Source organism: Gossypium arboreum, chromosome 12, assembly GCF_025698485.1.
Source record: "Gossypium arboreum isolate Shixiya-1 chromosome 12, ASM2569848v2, whole genome shotgun sequence".
Taxonomy (NCBI): Eukaryota; Viridiplantae; Streptophyta; class Magnoliopsida; order Malvales; family Malvaceae; genus Gossypium; species Gossypium arboreum.
In genome coordinates, this window is record NC_069081.1 from 33,359,549 (window position 1) to 33,377,431 (window position 17,883).

Sequence of the window (17,883 nt, forward strand, 5' to 3'; positions counted from 1 at the left end):
ATTATTTTGTAACTTTTAAAGTTAAATGACTGAAATGTAAATTTATTAATAGTTCAGTAACCTTAGGTGTAGTTTACCCTAATCAGGTAATGTAACAGCAAATTACATGGTCCACGTGTGTGGGCCCCAATCCAGACTGTGTCGAGTCTTGATCGCCACATTACAATGTGTCTTTGTTTGATAGTTTGATGCCGGTGGGCCCTGCAATAGCTTCTCATCCAACGGCTATTTCTGATCCAAACACGTTCCTAACTTTTTCTTCTTTTCTTTTTATAATCATCATTTTTTCTGATTTTCTCTCCCTCATTTATTTATATATTTATTGAGAGTCTCTTGTCTCCTTGTCATTAGTTTCTGTTACTACTTCACTCTCCCTCTGTCTTCAAGAAATGGATCGTAGAAGTGCATTTGCAGTTGTTTTGATTTGTTTTGTGGTGACCGCTGTCGGTGGTCAATCTCCGGCAGCCTCACCTACTAAAGCTCCGCCGGCCGCGACTACTCCTGCTACTGCTCCCGCTACTGCCCCTGTTAGCAAACCTAAATCACCGGCTCCAACAGCTGCCCCTACCACTTCCCCACCAACTTCTTCACCACCGGTTGCGGCTCCGGAGAAGTCTGCGGCGGTTCCAGCCCCATCTAAATCTGCTCCGTCTTCTCCTCCGGCTGCTGCTCCGGTGAGTTCTCCACCGGCTCCAGTACCTGTGAGCTCTCCTCCAGCCAGATCGCCTCCCGTTGCTGCACCGACGACTCCACCAGAGAGCTCGGCCTCTCCTCCGGCTCCTGTTGCGGCACCAACTACTGCTGAGGTTCCGGCCCCAGCTCCAAGCAAGAGCAAGAGCAAAAGCAAGAAATCCAAGAAACACCATGCTCCGGCTCCTTCACCTGATATGCTTGGACCTCCCGCTCCACCAACTGGAGCTCCTGGACCGAGCCTCGATGCTTCCTCTCCCGGTCCATCTGTCGCTGCCGACGAGGTACATTCTCTTCTCTTTACTAACGTTTCAGTAGCTTACATCATATAACAATGCGCTTTCAGATCTGAACTTTTACACTGCATAAATGTAGAGATCTTGTTTTCGTTTAATCGCGTCTAAAGGATGCACCGTTGAGCTAGTTCATTTAATTTTCTGAAAAAGGACAGACCAACGGATCTTTTTTTTTTTTCATCTTAAAACTATATTTATCTGTAAAATTTAAAGAGTTATTGTAAACAAATGCAGAGTGGAGCAGAGGCAATGAAGAACATGAAGAAGATAATTGGAGGGTTGGCGTTGGGATGGGCAGCCATTGCTTTGAGCTTCTAGATTGGTTTTGATCACATTCCACATTTTGCGTTGTAATTCTTTGGCTGGTGTACTGAGAGGCGGAAACTCTAGTTTTTTTTTTTCCTCTGTAATTTCCACTATTCTTGTTTTTTCCCCTTCATTTACCCATTTTCTGTCTTTAATTTTTCGATTATATAATAAAATCACAATTTATTTTACTAATACCAATGCTAATGAATCTCAAGATCGTTTGTGCAGGTTAAACATTGTCAAAGTAACAAAACTGAAACGATCATATATAGCTTATGAACCATTACAGGGAAAAAAGGAGTTGTTCGGTTAGACAATGTTCCAATGAAAGTACAGAAAAGCTTAAAATGGCAGCAAATGCATATCTTACAAATCAATCTGATTATTTAGTTTAATCTGAAAGAACAGTTTTGAGCGAAAAATAATTAGGCGCATGGGATAAACCAGGACAGACGTTATTCATTGGTTCCTATCGTCTTCTCCCCCGGCTGCAAACACCAGACGGACTCACATGTAGGAAACTTCTTACATTTCACAATTGCCATGTATCAGAAGCACTTCACAAGAGGACTCTACAAATAAAATTTCTCTTTTTCTCTACAACAAAACCCTGTATAAAATGTAAGCCCAGGCAGCAAACCTACAAAATGCATTATTTGAAGCATCAAATGTATACAAACTGTATTTAGACCCAATGCCTACTTTCAGCCTCTTCCAGCACTACCATGTCGTTGGTTCCTGAAGTAGCTCAGAAGTGCCTGTGCCTGTGATCAACTCATGCTTAATTAACGGTAAAGAAGAAAGGTTTAGTGAGAAATAAAAGAAAAAAGAACAGCATAACTATTACCTTCTCTTTACCTCTTGGGGTGCCGGTCTGGGACAATGCCACTAGTGGTGGAACAGCTCCTTCTTGGAGAACCATATTGCAAAATCTACCACTGGTTGTGCAGAGTTGTAAAAGGGCAGCAGCAGCATTTTCCTTTCCTCTCGCTGAGCCCAACTCAACAACCTCGACCAGCACAGGAATCCCACCCTCCTGCCCAATAGCATTCCTCCCTTCAGGAATTGTAGCAAGATTAGCCAAAACAGCAACTGCCTTATCAACCATTCCAGCTGCTGGGTCCATCAAGTCCACAAGGTGTCTTACAGCACCGGCTTGCACAATGGTCGAGCCTTGTTTTCATGAAATATTGACAGATTAAACAAAGCGGTAGCTGCATCTTTCTTTCCCTAGGAGTACCATTCCCCAATAAATCAACAAGAGGCTTGATTGCCCCGACCTTCCAATCTTGACTTTGTTATCCTCAATGACTGAAAGGCTGAAGAGAGTGGCAGCTGAGTTTTCTTTAGCTTCAGGGCTTCCTGTCTCAAGGACATGAATCAGAGGCTCAATTGCATCGGCATCAGCGATTGCTGTTTTGTTGTTATCATTAATTGACAAGTTAAGAAGTGCTGTAACAGCATTTTCCTGAGTCTTCGTATCCGGTGAATGAAGCAAATCAACTAACAAGACAATGGCCCCACAGTTCGCTATTATAATCCGATTATCCATATTGTGCTTAGCAAGTAACCTGAGTTGAGCTGTGGCCTCTCTTTGAGTATCAACTGAAGTGCACTTCAAGTCCTCCACTAACTTCTTCACCTGGGCTTCAATGCCAGAAAGGTCAGCCCTGTTCTCAACACCAGGAGAAGAAACTATTCTTGGAATGAATCTTTCCGATGGCCGGCGCCAGATTGTTTGGCTTCGAGATCGTGTATCCATCAACCGAGGAGGAAACTGAGGTTCTCTTTGTGGAATGGCTGGGCTAACTGTAGGCTGTGCATCAGATTTCACCTCTCCAGAAGCATCACTATTGTAGGCTGCGAGATGAGTTGAACCATCAGAAGTCTCATTGGCATCTCCAACAGCTCCTAGAGGAGAATCTGGATTAGGAAGTGCACTAGAGGCTGAGACAGATCTTGTGTGGTTCTGAGATGACTGACCAATATTGTTAGAAGGTGACACAGGGGGTTCACCAACAGAATCGCTATACCTTCGTTCCAACTTTGACCTGTCTTCCACACTCTTTAGTGATATTCTTGCAACATCCAAACCCCCTCCATTTCCAGCTATAGCTGGCAAGGAACTTTCTGAGGTAGAACGTGGATGTAGTGGGGAGGTTCCCTTGTGATGAAGTCCACTGGATGTGACTAGGTTCTTACCAGCTTGACCTCTAGACCGTGACTCAGGTGACAATGGTTGGCTGATTCTAGGGGGAGGAAAACTATTTGAATCCCTTGGCAAGCCAGACTCTGCGTGCACAAGAAGGGGGTGGGATTGGTCTAAATTGATGGACTTCGTGGGATTAGGCAACTTCACATTGTTTGACTCGCACCAATTTGCAATTAGTGCCTTTACTGTGTAATTAGGTATAAGAGTGGTATGAGCCAAAGTTTGCCGTGTCTTGGGGCACACAGTGAACCCAAGACTAATCCAGTTCTTGATGAAAGCCCGCTCATAGGTTTGGCCAGATGCCACAATCACTGGATCAGTCATTAGCTCTAGGGAAAGGGGGCAGCAGAAATCAGCAGGTATTGGAACTGGGCTACAGGTCTCAGATTGTTTCATTAATACAAGACGATCATGCATGCGATTTACAAGAGCAATAATTTGATCAATAAACTCAGCTTCTGCAGTTTTTTCAGCTTGTTCAGCATTCTCCTTCAACTTTTCAAGGGCCACAGCCTCTATCAGAATCTCCTGGTTTGACCTCAAACTCAAGTTCTCTGCAATTTTCACTATTATGTCCAAGGATGGTCCAACACTATCCACTTGATCCCGTATGGCTTCCCTGATGACAGATGATGCTTGCTCATATGCTACAAGCTTAATTTTCTGCAAGCAGTGCTGCAATCAATTGCCAATAGTTAAACATCCTGAAATGTGGAATCCCCTTTAGCATTCTTTGAACTCAGAAATTAAATCAAAATGAAAGCTGCATATTTTTTCACATCTCACAACTGTATACTTAGATGCCATTCACGCTCCAATACATGACAGTTTTTTGGTAATCATTGTGAGAATACAATAATTATGCTGTATTTATAAAACTTAAATACAAGATGAAGAGTACAATCTTCAAATAAAAGTAAAAGCTTCAATTAACTTGGGTTTTAAATTACCTCAAGAGATGCTGAATTCAATTCATCAGGCAGATGCTGATGGGAAGACTTCAAGAACTGGAATACATCAAGGCTAAAATTCCGAATCTTCGATATTAATGACTCAACTTGCAGAACCTAAAGGTCAAGTGAAAGAGAAGATAGTTATCCAAGTGCATTTAACTAAAGGACAACACTAATTGACTGATAGTACCTTAAAAGAAAATTATATTCTTCTATAACATTATTTCCTAAAAGGACACCCATATATAGCAACTTTCTACCTAAATATGAGCGAACATTCAAGAATCAGCACTTAGGGGCTAAACTTATTCCAAAAGCCATATATTCCAACAATCTCTTAGGACAAACATGATGATGTTCTAATAACCATAAGAAATTAGAAGAAAATGTGTTCATAGACCATAGTGGCAGAAAACATCCACAAGAATTAACTGTAAAATGACAGCAATAATCTACAACATGCATCTCATGTGAAAATATTAATGTTCAGACGGGTAATTGATCAAAGCTTCACAATATCAGGTGAATGTCAATGCCTAGATGTTTAACTTAGGTACTTCTAGTCATAAGTGGACTAAAATTGCTAAGTGAAGATGTGAACTCAAGTAACTAGTAACTTACAAAGTAAACTTTACTCAAAAGGGGTTGCCAGCTCTCGAATTGCTCTCTCAATTCTTCTATAGAGAGACTCAATCCTTCAAATGCCTTACTAAGCACTTCATCAGAAGTAATTTCTGAATCAATGATTGCGCTAAGAATTGGCTTCAACAACTGTAGTATCTCTTCTGCTCTCTGGTAAAACTTCTGAACTGGTTCTGAGTTAATGTTCTCAAAAGATGACAAATTTAAAAATGAGGAAATGTTACCCAGAAGTGCTTTTAACAAAGAAATCTCCATATGATCTGGGTAACAAAAAAAGTCAGAAAGATCGCGCGTAAGAAAGAGTAGAAGGAGAAAAACTTTAAGAATAATAATAAGCAAACAAAAGATGCAAGTATCTTTGTCGTGAAACAACAGGGAGAAAACTTTGGGCCTAATTACTTTAGTTTAACAACATAATTCCTTTCTCGGAATTCAATTTAACCTAAAGCAAAATATCAATGAACTAGAGCTTATGCTGCCAACATAACAGTTTTTCATAACCGAACTGATACAGGACAAAATGCATGAACTCATTTGCAGAAGTTTGGAGGGAGAAAAAAGTGAAGCCTGAAAGACACATACAACAAGGACATAGTACATACCGTGTTTCATAAATTCTAACAGCAAAATCCTTTCTCAATAATGGATGACGAATACTTTGGAAACCATATTATTCCATAAAACTCAAGAAAACCCTTTTGAACATCAGCACCATAGCCCATGTAGCACACTATCTTGATAACAAGAACCAGACAGGTTCTTGAAATCTCACTTTTGCCAACTAGTAATCCCACTGTAGAATCAAAATTTTAGATCAAGCTTGATTGAAACTTAAAATATTAAGAGCACGAAAAAAATAAAAATAAAAATATTTAAACCATCAAATATAATATTTACCTCCAAAACACTCACAGCAATTACAGCAAAGTTTCCTTAAAAAGTTCATTATGCTGATAATTTTCCTAGCATCCATGAAATGTAACAAACGCAAACCTAAAAGAAATAATCAAGAGCAGCGACCTCTCCACATTAAACATAACACAATCCCCACTCACCCACTACCAAAGAGAGTTACTTGACTAAAAACAAGCCAAACCCTTCTCTAAAGATTAGATAAACTGAATTTGCCTTAACTCCAATACTTTGTAAGCTTCTGTACTACCTGCAGTCCCTCTTCACTACTGCCCTAATTTCTAGGAAATCAACAATTAGTTATTTGGATATATTTCGCCTACTGCACATCAGACACACCTTTTAGAATAGAAAAAAGACACTATTAGAACAAAATAACCGGATAAGACTACTGGGATAAAGAGCCATCCTATACAAATCAATCAGTTGATGCTTCAAATCAAGGACATAAAGGTCTCAACAAGAATTACAAAAACAAACATAAAATGTCGTGGGAACCATGGTCAAGTTCCACATGCTACTAGATGAAAACAAGCGCGCTGTAATGAAGCTACAAATTTACCTAAACCATTACTTCCAAAACCTATCAGAAATGGTTTCTAATATCATTTATATTTCTTAGTTTATAATTTACTTGCTTTCCAACTTCCCAATAACAGAATAGTAAAGTCACAACCTAATCAAATCGTTTTAGAACTTACTGATTTTGGCACTCCTGCATATCAGTGTCATACTCATTAAAAAATTAATTTGTTCATTGAACAAACATAAGCTGTTTTTCGCACTTCCCCAGCAGCAAGGCAGATAAATAAATGAATAAAAATTAACCCTAAAACCCCATCAGTGGTCCTTCAAATATAATTTATCCAAAACACCCACTTAGCCTTTCAAAATCATACTATGAAACAATATGATCATAAAGGAAGTAATTAGATCAAATGGGTTTACCTATTATTTCAAAAAAATACCCAACTCCAAATAAGTAAACAACAACACAAATGCATATACAAAAACCAAAAAGATAATTGAACTCAACAATATAAAGAGAGATTTCCAAAGCCAAAGAAAAAATACCTTAATGCAGCTTTGAATTTTGGGTTTTTTTTCCTTCTTGTTTATTGATATCACTAATCTTTCCAAAAAGAAAAAATAATTAAGTCCCAGATTTCGCTATCCTGTTGCTGGGTCTTTAGGCCATTCTTTTTCCTTTTTCAAGCTCTTTTTTTTTTTTTAATTTTTGGGAATTAGTTACTTTTTTTAATTTATTTAATCGTTTTGCTGGCGTTGCTTAGTTGGAGATTGGCAGATTCTCGTCGTTTTGGAATTTCTTTATGGGTATTTTGACTGGAATTTTAGAATTTATTTTCTTTTATACTTTTATGATTGGCCAAAAGTAGTAATCCTACTTCATGTAATAAATAACTAAATATCCTTACATCATTTTTATCGGATAAAATAAAAAATTCATTAAAATACCCGTATATATAAATTTTACGCATTTTATTCATCACTAATTTTAATCTAATTGCTATAGTTATTAATCTTATCATCGCGGCTGATTTTAGCTTTATTGGAATCAATCTGATCATCCATCTAAATGAAATCTATTAAAATATAGACATAATGACTTGACTCTCTAATTTTATAAAAAATTTATTTTAACAATTTATTTAATTTTTTGTCTTTTTATTAAATTTCCTCAAAATAGAAGAAAAACTAAATGTTTTTAATTTTATTTACGTGACATACATATAGATTACTATGTGAATGACACGTCGCAATGTTAACTTTTATTTATTTTGGATAATTTAACAAGAAATATAAATTTAAAAGTTAAAAGAGGCGAAAAATTATATGGGTTTAAATATTTCTTTTTAAAAATTGAAGGGTCAAAAAATCATTATACTTAAAATATTTTAACTTATTTAATACTTTAAATATTAAAAATTTTAAAAATATTTAAATTTTAATTAAATCAATTTTACCGTATTCAATATACAAGATGTAATCAATACAAAACATCATTATACAAAATAATAATTAACATAGAAATTATTTTAAAAATTCAAATAAAATGCTAATGAAAAATTTTAATCATTATTAAACCATTTGTAAAAACTATGAAAAAATTCAAAATTTTAACATTTTACTTTCTGAGTAATATATATTTTATTTAGAATAGATTATTCAAGTACAAGCAATACGAAATGTTGGTGTTTCAATCTTTTGAAAGCGGTCACAATATAAATAGATATTTTAGAATCAAAGAATATGAAGAAAAAAAAGCAATTTGTTAAAAGCAATCCTAATATTAGTAGAAATTTCTATAATAATAATAAAATAAAATAAAATAAAACCAACTTGTTTTTATAGAAGCAATCCAAATTGAAATACATGTTTTGTTGAAAAGCTGGTTCACGTATTATCCAACTTGGACAAAGTTTAAGGTAGATTTTCAAAACTACAGTGTTTGGTTCCTTGAAATGTTTGAAAAGAATGTTTTTGTTTAGAGTCTCACTCACTCCAATCCTCTATATCCAGCAAGATATGATAAATATATTGTTTACAACACTGTTGTTTCAAACAGTAATCCCACTAGGAGGCTTTCATCAATATTGGCATTTGGTAGTAGGTGTAAGGTGTTTCGAGCTTTCTGATATCATGCCTTGACAAGGGTGTCTAAGATCGACTTCTTTGATTCGATATGCCGGTTTAGGGAGTATCAAACGTCGAAAAGCCTCGAGAAACAAGGTAAACTAAAAATGCAAGATATGCGCCTGTAAAGGCAGACACTATGCTTGTGAACATTAGGCCACTCACTTCGGAGGAGAAGAAATTGAGTAAAAGAAACCCGGTGATCACGATCACCAGCGCTGCCACAATCCATGCCACTGTCTGCAGAAGAGAGGGGAAAACGTAAACAAGGCGAATTCTTCATTGACAGGATCTACATGCAGTAACCACATTATTTTAGTGTTGATAAGGCAATCATCACTCACTGACATTTCCTTTCCTATGCTTAATAGGGAAAATATTGATGAACTGAAGCATGTATGAAGATGTTGATCACCAAATAAGTGGAACTTATAAAATAGCATGAGTCGATAGTTTGCGTGATGGAACGGTACAAGTATTTAGTTCATGACTGGGTGTAGAAAAAGAGCTAGGTTATATCAATGGCGTCAAGGAATTCCAGTATAACAGTGTATATGAATGGAAAATGTACTGAAACTAGAACTCTCAAGAGGTAGCTTTTAGACAACAAAAGTTGTACATTGTCCCCTGCTAAAAGATGGAATGTAAGAAGTTCTAACTGCTATCAGGGTCGCTACATCGTTTTCAATGAACCAATTTCGCATTTTATATAGCTCATGCCACAGTCAGTGGCAGGAGAGACGGGTTAATGTATTAACAAGGCGCAACACAAGGCGATTAGCAGCATACCTTGAGTACATGGCCAATTCTGAAGGCACCCATGATTTGTTCCTTGGATACTAGACAAAGAAGTGGGATAAGAGCAAAAGGGATCTGAATTGACTGAAGCACATTAAGCCATTTGTTCAATGTATCGAGGGCTGCTTCAGACGAATCGAAAACAAGAGCAACTATAATAGTAGGAATAATTGCACAACTCCTTGTGATCAAAGCTCTTACCCATTTTTTCAACTTCAGCTTCAAGAAGCCTCCCATGATAAACTGCCCTGCATAAGTGCCTGTAATAGTGCTACTTTGTCCAGCTGCTAACAACCCAATAGCCCAAATATACAAAATGGGGAGTAACCCGCCTCCATATTTTTCTTCAAGATACTGGCCTGCAAAATGCTTTAGCAAAGACAGTGGTAACAAACAGGTTGATTATAAATTAAATTATAAGTGCAGCAGTCGACTCGATCGAGTAATAATTGAGAGCTTCTTGCACCTGGCCTTTCTTGTTACGATCGATTTCGCGTGATTGCACTAAAGCAGAGTGCAAGAATACATTGTGAGGCATAATAATACAGCCCACAACTCCCACAGCCTGCTTGATGGTTTTGGAGCTGAGTTTTGGAACCAAAACACATGTGAAAATATGAAACCATTTGAGCATCAATGAACTGCAATACTAAATGAAATTTATTGAGATATATGAAGCATGGAATTTGCTACAATGGAGCCGAGTTTGTCACCGTGAAGAAGCTCGGTGCCACTTGGTTTTGTTTCACCGAACATCCAAGCAAATGAGACGGCCATTGTTGCAATAAGGACAGCAAAAAATGCTTCCAGCTTCCTCACTCCATAGTTTTCAAGAAACAAGAAGATAAAACTGTACCAAGGCAAAGAAAACGAAGAACCAGGTGAGCATACAAAATAAACCGAAAACCTTGAAAATTCAGACATCATATATCATAAAGAAGCAACCTTTAATGCACACAAATACTTCTAACTACAATAATAATAACTCAAAATATCAACAAGAACACTAACCAATCACTAGCTGTAATAAGAACTCCAGCCCACAAAGGCAAAGCACCATTACTCAAAATCTTAATAGCAATAGCACTTTCAATGACTTCCTGTATATCAGCTCCGCCATCACCCACAAAACCCTCCTAGCCCAAGTCGGGTACTCTTCGCTACAAAGCTCAGCCAAGTGTTTCCCTGTCGCCACACCAAGCCTTGCAGCCAACAACTGAACCAACAACCCCATAGCCGTAGCCCACATCAACAGCCACAGTAAAGAGTAACAGGCTATAGCTCCGGTTTGGAGATCGCCTTCTAAATTCCCAGGGTCCAAAAACGCTATTGAGATTGAAAAACCGGCTCCGGCGAAAAGCCAAAGCTTTTTCCAGGAAAAAGGTGGGACGACACCCAGTGAAGCTTCATCGTCCGGTTCGTTGATTCCAACGATGTGGACCTTTTAACCGGAGTCGTAGGCAACATCCTCGTCCGAGTCTTGATCGGATAGTAACGGAACCTTATTTTCTTCCGGTTGCATGTTGGGGTGTAGGCAGCGTCTAGTGGAGGGTGCTTTTGGCTTTTGGACTTGGCTTGAACAAAACTGAAAGGAAAAGGACAACTAACGTTCCTTCCCACCATTGTTCGTGGCCTTTTCTTTTTCGGCTTTAGCGCCTTCGCTTTTTTTTTTTTTTTTTTACCATATACCATATAGAGAATGGAAGAGGGTATAAAACTACGATTCCATATATTTTTTATATTTTTTAATAGGAGAATAATAAATTAGAATTTTACTTTTAATTATTAATATTTTAATTAAATTTAAATTTTTTAAAAAGTTAAAAATTTAGAAAAAAATTGATTTATTATTCTAAAATAACGTGAAAGTTTTATGTTATTTTGACAATTTGCCACCTACATAGATGCAATGGCTAGCAAATCAAGCATTTGCTCGCAATTTACTTTAGTTTAGTTTGAAAAGTTAAATTTAACTTCATTATTATTATCGAGTTAAATTATTTATAGAATTGAATTTAATATGCTGACCAATCATTTATAAATTTAATCAATTATTTTTTATTTTACTTTGTTGTTGTTCAATATTATAAAATTAATTCCAACTTGATTTTAACCTCAAACAAAAATGATTGAATTTAAACTTCAGCATAAAAATTATCAAATTTCTTTAAAGTAGAAAGGTTCAATTTTAAATCCAATCTTACATTTGAGTTTTAATCTATTTATCATGAAATACGTCAAAATTATTCTATTAAATTCATTAATGTAATATCTTGAAATAAAAATTTATTCACTTGTAATCATTTAAAAAATTGTAATGAATTTAAATTTAACATAAGAATTAATAATATTAATAATTGAACTTATAATTTTAAATCTTAAAAATAGAGAAACTAAAATTTTAAAATAAAAATATAAGGACTAAATCATAAATATACGAAGAATATAACAACTTTGAGCATATTTTAACAAATTTCTTTTATGTTAAATTCAACTCGATTTCATGTCATGACCGTGCTTACTCTATGAGCTTTTTCGATTTAAATATAATTTTTTTTAAACCCACTAAATTTACAACCAATTGAGCTTTAGTTTTTATATTTGACTATGTTACCATTAAAATTAATTGACAGGCCAATAAAATAGTTACACGTGTTAATTTATAATTTAATCTTATATTTGTTCATAAAAATATTAAAAATTATAAAATTATAAAAAATTAGAGTAAACTATCAAAATAGTCACTTTTATTTGCTTTAGGTTACATTTTAGTCACTTACGTTATCATGTTATAACATTTTAGTTACTAAGCCATTAACAGAGTAACAGTAAGCTAAGGTAGCAGGTTAAATCATCATTTTAAATGAAAATTTTAGGTGAAATTCTACAATTGATCCTTATATTTTCTCATTTTGAGCAATTTAGTTTTTTTCTTTTATGTTCTTTTAACTTTTCTTTTTTTCTTTTTAATTTCCCATTCTCTTCTGCTTCTCCTTCTGTTTCTCTCATTTTTTTCATTTATTTTAACGTAGTTTTTCTATATTTTTCATTTGTTAAAACTAGTCCACAAGCTTACCTTACTCGAAAAAATTAAATTGTTAAAAAAAATAAAAATATAAGGACTAGTTTTAATAAATAGAAAATATAGAAAAACTACGTTAAAAGAAATGGAAAAAGGAGAAAAACAGAGGAAGAAGCAGAAGAGAATGGAAAAAAAAAGAAAGTTAAAAAAATAAAAGAAAAAAATTAAATTGCTCAAAACGAAAAAATATGGGGACTGATTGCATAAGTTAACCTAAAATTTTTATTTGAAATGATAGTTTAACATGCCACGTCAGCTTACTGTTACATCGTTAACGAAAATTAACGGCTCAGTGGCTAAAATGTTACAACGCAATAACATAAGTGACTAAAACATAACATTTCAAACATAAGTGACTAAATATAACCTAAAGTAAACAAAAGTGACTAAATATAACATGAGGAAAACAAAAGTGACTATTTTGATAGTTTACCTAAAATTTATAAAAATTATAAAAATTATAAAATTAATAAAGCATATTTAAAATATTGAAATATTATAAAACTTATAAATAATAAAAATCTAATAAATTATAATATTATTAAAAATTAGAAAAATTAGAGATTATAAAAAAAGTTATTTAAATCCTTAAAAGCATAATGAACACATGACATTAGACCAATATTTGGATAATGAGAATAGTCATCAAATTATTAGGATCATTTTCATGTTGAATAAAATATTCTCAATCCTATGCAAATAAAACAATAATTGCGGGACCCTTTCATTTTTTCAATAAATTATTTTTGTAAATTTTTATCTCTAATTTTCTAAGTATAGTCCAGTAGTTTGGATTTATTAAGTTGAAAATTGTATGCTAAGTATGATATAAGGTAGTTTGGATTTATTAAGTTGAAAATTGTATGCTAACTATTGTATGATATAAGGTATTTTTGGTACAGTTAGAAACTATCAACTAAAGTTTCGTTATCCAATAATTGCAAATATTAGTATATTACTATAAAATATTCGACCAAGATTTTTAGAATTAGATCGATAATTGAACCAATCAGGCCATTAATTCTACTAGTTCAATTGATCCATATAGTTTAATTAAATAAATCATTAAAATTTTAAAAATAAAAAGTATTTAAAAAGCCCAGTTACTTAAAAATTTGGTAAAAATGTTTTTGACAATTTTTGAAAATAAGTATGATTTTAAATGCTTAGTTGTTTTCATAGTCCAATTAGTAAGATATGATACTTTGTATCCGAATTCTTCGATCGGGTGAGGTATAAGGTGTTATAATAATAGTAATTTATTTACTTAGAATAAATTTTAATTTTTGGAAATTACGATATTTATTGATTTTTATTGAGAGAATTACTTTCATATTGAAAGTAAGTTTCATATTCTGTGTTTGGTTTTTTCATATTCTGTGTTTGGTTCGTATTACTTGAGCCCACACTCGACGGATTTTGTAGTACAAGAATAGTAGAGAATGTCATCGGTTGAAAGTCAGGATCGACTTGAATTCATCTTGCACAAAACACAATTATTTTTTAATAAAAGTTTATTACTATAAAAATCACAAATCAAGTCGATTTTGAAAATTTTTAAACTTTCACTATAAATATAAATTATTTTTTTAACCAGATTTTTCCAACAATTCTTGAATTTCCAAATAGCTTGTAGACATCTGAGACTCCTACGATGCGAAGGACTCATGGCTAATGTTTCCTGTGAGATATTGGTGCAATTGAAGGCTTTTCCCATAATTTGCTAGCAATTATAAGGGCTTACGAACTCTTCGGATTGCTTTCTTGAACTTGCAAGAAGGGAATTGTAAAACTTTCATCTCACACCTTGATGCTCAAGTTAAACATATTGAAGAAAGAAAAGAGATAAACCATATGATTTGGGGACTTACGAGATGGTTATAAATGGTGAAGGTGCTTGCCATTTATAAGATGATTGGTGACAACTAGAGAGCCAAATGTTACGGTCTTATTAAGGGCTTAATAGGTGGTAGGTGTCAATTTCGTGTTGGAAGCTTAGGGTGCACGAGATTCTTTGTTGAGCATTGAAATAGGGGATTTCTCTCCAACATTCCAGCGTGGGCCTTCTTAACTTGTGGTCTTCTTCTTTGGGCCACCTTATGTGATGTTGATAATGTAGTCTCAAATATGGGGACTCAAAGATCTGGAGTCTGAGTTGTACAACTACCAATTATTTGGTATTGATTATGATTTGGTCATATATTCTTAAATTGTGTTTATAAAATTAAAAAATTTTAAAAAAAATAGGATCCAAATAATTATTTGCTTGTTATCCGTTCAGTCTTCAAATAATCAAATGTTATGTATTCGATAATTTGAAATCGTAAGATTAAAATTTCAAATTAAAATATAAAATTAGATGCAAACATAATCTGAACTTGTTAGGTACTTCCGTTCCACTCGACTCAAGTTTGTTTAAAATCTATGTTGGATAAGGTAAAAGTACAAAGCAAGCAAATCTATGAGTATACTCTGTAAATCAAAATGCTTATCAAAAGCTTGTGAGTGCCTGAATTGTTGAGACTTTGCTTCATTCAAGCATGTCCTCAGCCCTGCTTTTCACTTCTCCTCCACCGCCAGCACCCTCCATAAACCGTAGCACTCTCTCATTCGCCGCCGTCACCAACTTTCCACCATCACCAGACAAGCTAGCTCTTCTTTTAGATAAATCCAGCTCCATCCATCACTTGCTCCAAATCCACGCAGCTCTTCTCCGCCACGGCCTTCATCAACACCCCATCCTAAATTTCAAGCTTCAACGCTCTTACTCTTCTCGAGGCCGTCTCGACTATTCACTTGCTCTCTTCAATCGAACTCTCAACCCCAACATCTTTTTCTACACTTCTATCATTAACGCCCACGCCCTCCATGGTCTCTCCCAAGAAGCTTTATTTATCTATACGCAAATGTTATTTGAAGGTGTGCAGCCTAACGAGTTCACTTTCTCTTCCATATTGAAATCTTGTTCTCTTGAACATGGAAAAATGCTTCATTCTCAAGTTATCAAACTTGGGTTTGATTCAGATTTGTATGTAAAGACAGGTCTAGTCGATGTTTACGCGAGAGGGGGTGACGTTGGGTCCGCCCGTCTCGTGTTCGAGAGAATGCCCGAGAAGAGTTTAGTTTCTTTGACCACGATGCTAACTTGTTACGCGAAACACGGGGAGCTTAAGGAGGCAAGGTTGCTGTTTGATGGAATGGTGAAGAAGGATGTGGTATGTTGGAATGTGATGATCGATGGGTATACTCAACATGGAATGCCTAAGGAAGCTTTGGTGCTTTTCAGGCGAATGTTGGCAGCGAAATCTAGGCCTAATGAAATCACTATACTGACTGTTTTATCAGCTTGTGGTCAGCTTGGAGCTTTAGAGTCAGGCAGATGGCTTCATTCCTATATGCAAAATAATGATATTCAAGTGAGTGTTCGTGTTGCTACTGCTTTGATTGACATGTATAGCAAATGTGGGAGCCTGGAGGATGCGAGATTAGTGTTCGATAGGATTCATTATAAGGATGTTGTTGCATGGAATTCGATGATTATAGGGTATGCCTTGCACGGGTTCAGCCAAGATGCATTGGAGTTGTTTCATGAAATGTGCAGGATTGGTTTGCGCCCTACTGATATTACTTTCATTGGTGTTTTGGGTGCATGTAGTCACGCTGGTTTGGTCAAAGAGGGATGGAGTTTTTTCAATGCAATGAGAGAGGAGTATGAGATCGAACCCAAGATCGAACATTATGGATGCATGGTAAACCTTCTTGGTCGTGCTGGTCGATTAGAAGAGGCATATGAGCTTGTGAAGAACATGAAGGTAGAGCCCGATCCCATCTTGTGGGGAGCTTTGCTTGGGGCATGTAGGTTACATGGTAATCTTGAATTGGGAGAGAAAATAGCAGAGTATCTTGTCAGCCACAATCTTGCTAATTCAGGGACTTATATTCTTCTTTCCAACATGTATGCTGCGAAAGGCGATTGGGAAGAGGTGGCGAGGATAAGGACCTTGATGAAAGACAGTGGGGTGCAGAAGGAGCCTGGTTGTAGCTCAATTGAAGTGCACAATAGGGTTCATGAGTTCCTTGCTGGGGATTTGAAACATCCAAAAACCAAAGAAATATATGAGATGTTAGAGGAAATAAATGGTTGGCTCAAAGCTCATGGTTACACCCCACAAACAGAGATTGTACTACATGACATAGGGGATGAACAAAAAGAGCAGTCACTTGAAGTTCACAGTGAGAAGCTGGCGCTTGCATATGGTCTTATCAGCACTCAACCGGGGACCCCTATCAAGATTGTAAAAAACCTCCGGGTGTGTTCGGATTGCCATGCTGTGACCAAGTTGATTTCTAAGATCACCGGCCGTAAAATTGTAATGAGGGATCGGAATAGGTTCCACCATTTTGTGAATGGTTCATGTTCTTGCGGGGACTACTGGTGATCAATAAAAAAGTTAGACCAACATTCTAGTTTTGTTGAAATACAGAAGCTAGAATTGAATTAGACGCTCAAAACTGATGCCCTTTTTAGTAAAGACGAACTTGCCGTAGAATGGGATTAGACCACCTTATTTTAGGCTTCTTCTTGAGGTCATTGATTCAGTGTTTTAAATGCGAAAGGGTGGGCGAGAAGGAAATTTACATGACTGAACCATCGAGGATGAATCCAACGAGTATATTAATTTTTATTTTTAAAGATTTTAATATGTGTATAACCATTTTTAATATTGTAATAGCTCAATTTTGTCCAGCTCAATAAAGATAAATAAACTCAAACAAAGACAAAACAAAAATAAAATAAATACAGCCCAATTTACCTTAACTCAATTTACCTTAACCCAATTTACAAACTGAAACCCAATGTTACACAAGCTCAAACCCACAACCTAATTTTTTTTTCAAAAAATAAAAAAAAAAACTCTAGATCCCCTATGTGCCGCTGCTCTTGGCCACGTCAGCTGATGCGTCGCCTGAGGACTGCCTCCCCTGCCATCGTTTCACCGAAATGGCAAGGGTGTGATTCCCATTTGTTGGAATGCCGGTGCCCCTAAGGCGCAGCTGAAAAATAAAATTCCGGCAATCCTAACCATGGATCCATGTGTGAAGAACAAATCAAGAAAAAAAATTATAATAATGGTTTCGAAATTATCAAAACTTCAATCTGAGTAGATAGCGACGCCTCGGCAACAAGAATTCAGAACTACTATCGAACCAAGTTGCAACTTTTTCATATGCCGACCTCTACGTAATCTACCCAATTGACAATGAACGGAAGAAGTCCCCAAAACTGTTTTGGAGATTTCTTTGCTTGACGGCCGCTAGACCACTCAAGCTAGG

General features: G+C 35.7%; 3 protein-coding genes and 1 pseudogene across 3 annotated transcripts; 2 read left to right on the forward strand and 2 right to left on the reverse strand.

Annotated features, from left to right (window-relative positions):
- Window positions 1-277: 277 nt before the first annotated feature.
- Window positions 278-1,487, forward strand: LOC128285668 (lysine-rich arabinogalactan protein 18-like). The gene is made up of 2 exons (XM_053023533.1): window positions 278-974; window positions 1,221-1,487. Exons 1-2 carry the CDS (start codon window positions 390-392, stop codon window positions 1,302-1,304), a joined length of 669 nt encoding a protein of 222 aa, XP_052879493.1. The 5' UTR covers window positions 278-389; the 3' UTR covers window positions 1,305-1,487.
- On the reverse strand, window positions 1,243-7,334 carry LOC108479291 (U-box domain-containing protein 4-like). Its single transcript, XM_017781795.2, is given in 9 exon segments — window positions 1,243-2,059; window positions 2,143-2,463; window positions 2,466-2,527; window positions 2,530-2,574; window positions 2,577-4,182; window positions 4,458-4,574; window positions 5,082-5,362; window positions 5,705-5,895; window positions 7,089-7,334. Coding segments are annotated over 8 exon segments (2,502 nt in total). The 5' UTR covers window positions 5,715-5,895; window positions 7,089-7,334; the 3' UTR covers window positions 1,243-1,999.
- Window positions 7,335-9,446: 2,112 nt separating this feature from the next.
- Window positions 9,447-11,219, reverse strand: LOC108477446 (metal transporter Nramp3-like; annotated as a pseudogene).
- Window positions 11,220-14,700: 3,481 nt separating this feature from the next.
- LOC108476948 (pentatricopeptide repeat-containing protein ELI1, chloroplastic) lies at window positions 14,701-17,242 on the forward strand. The gene has a single exon (XM_017779332.2). The coding sequence runs from the start codon at window positions 15,090-15,092 to the stop codon at window positions 16,986-16,988; it is 1,899 nt and encodes a 632-aa protein (XP_017634821.1). The 5' UTR covers window positions 14,701-15,089; the 3' UTR covers window positions 16,989-17,242.
- Window positions 17,243-17,883: the final 641 nt, after the last annotated feature.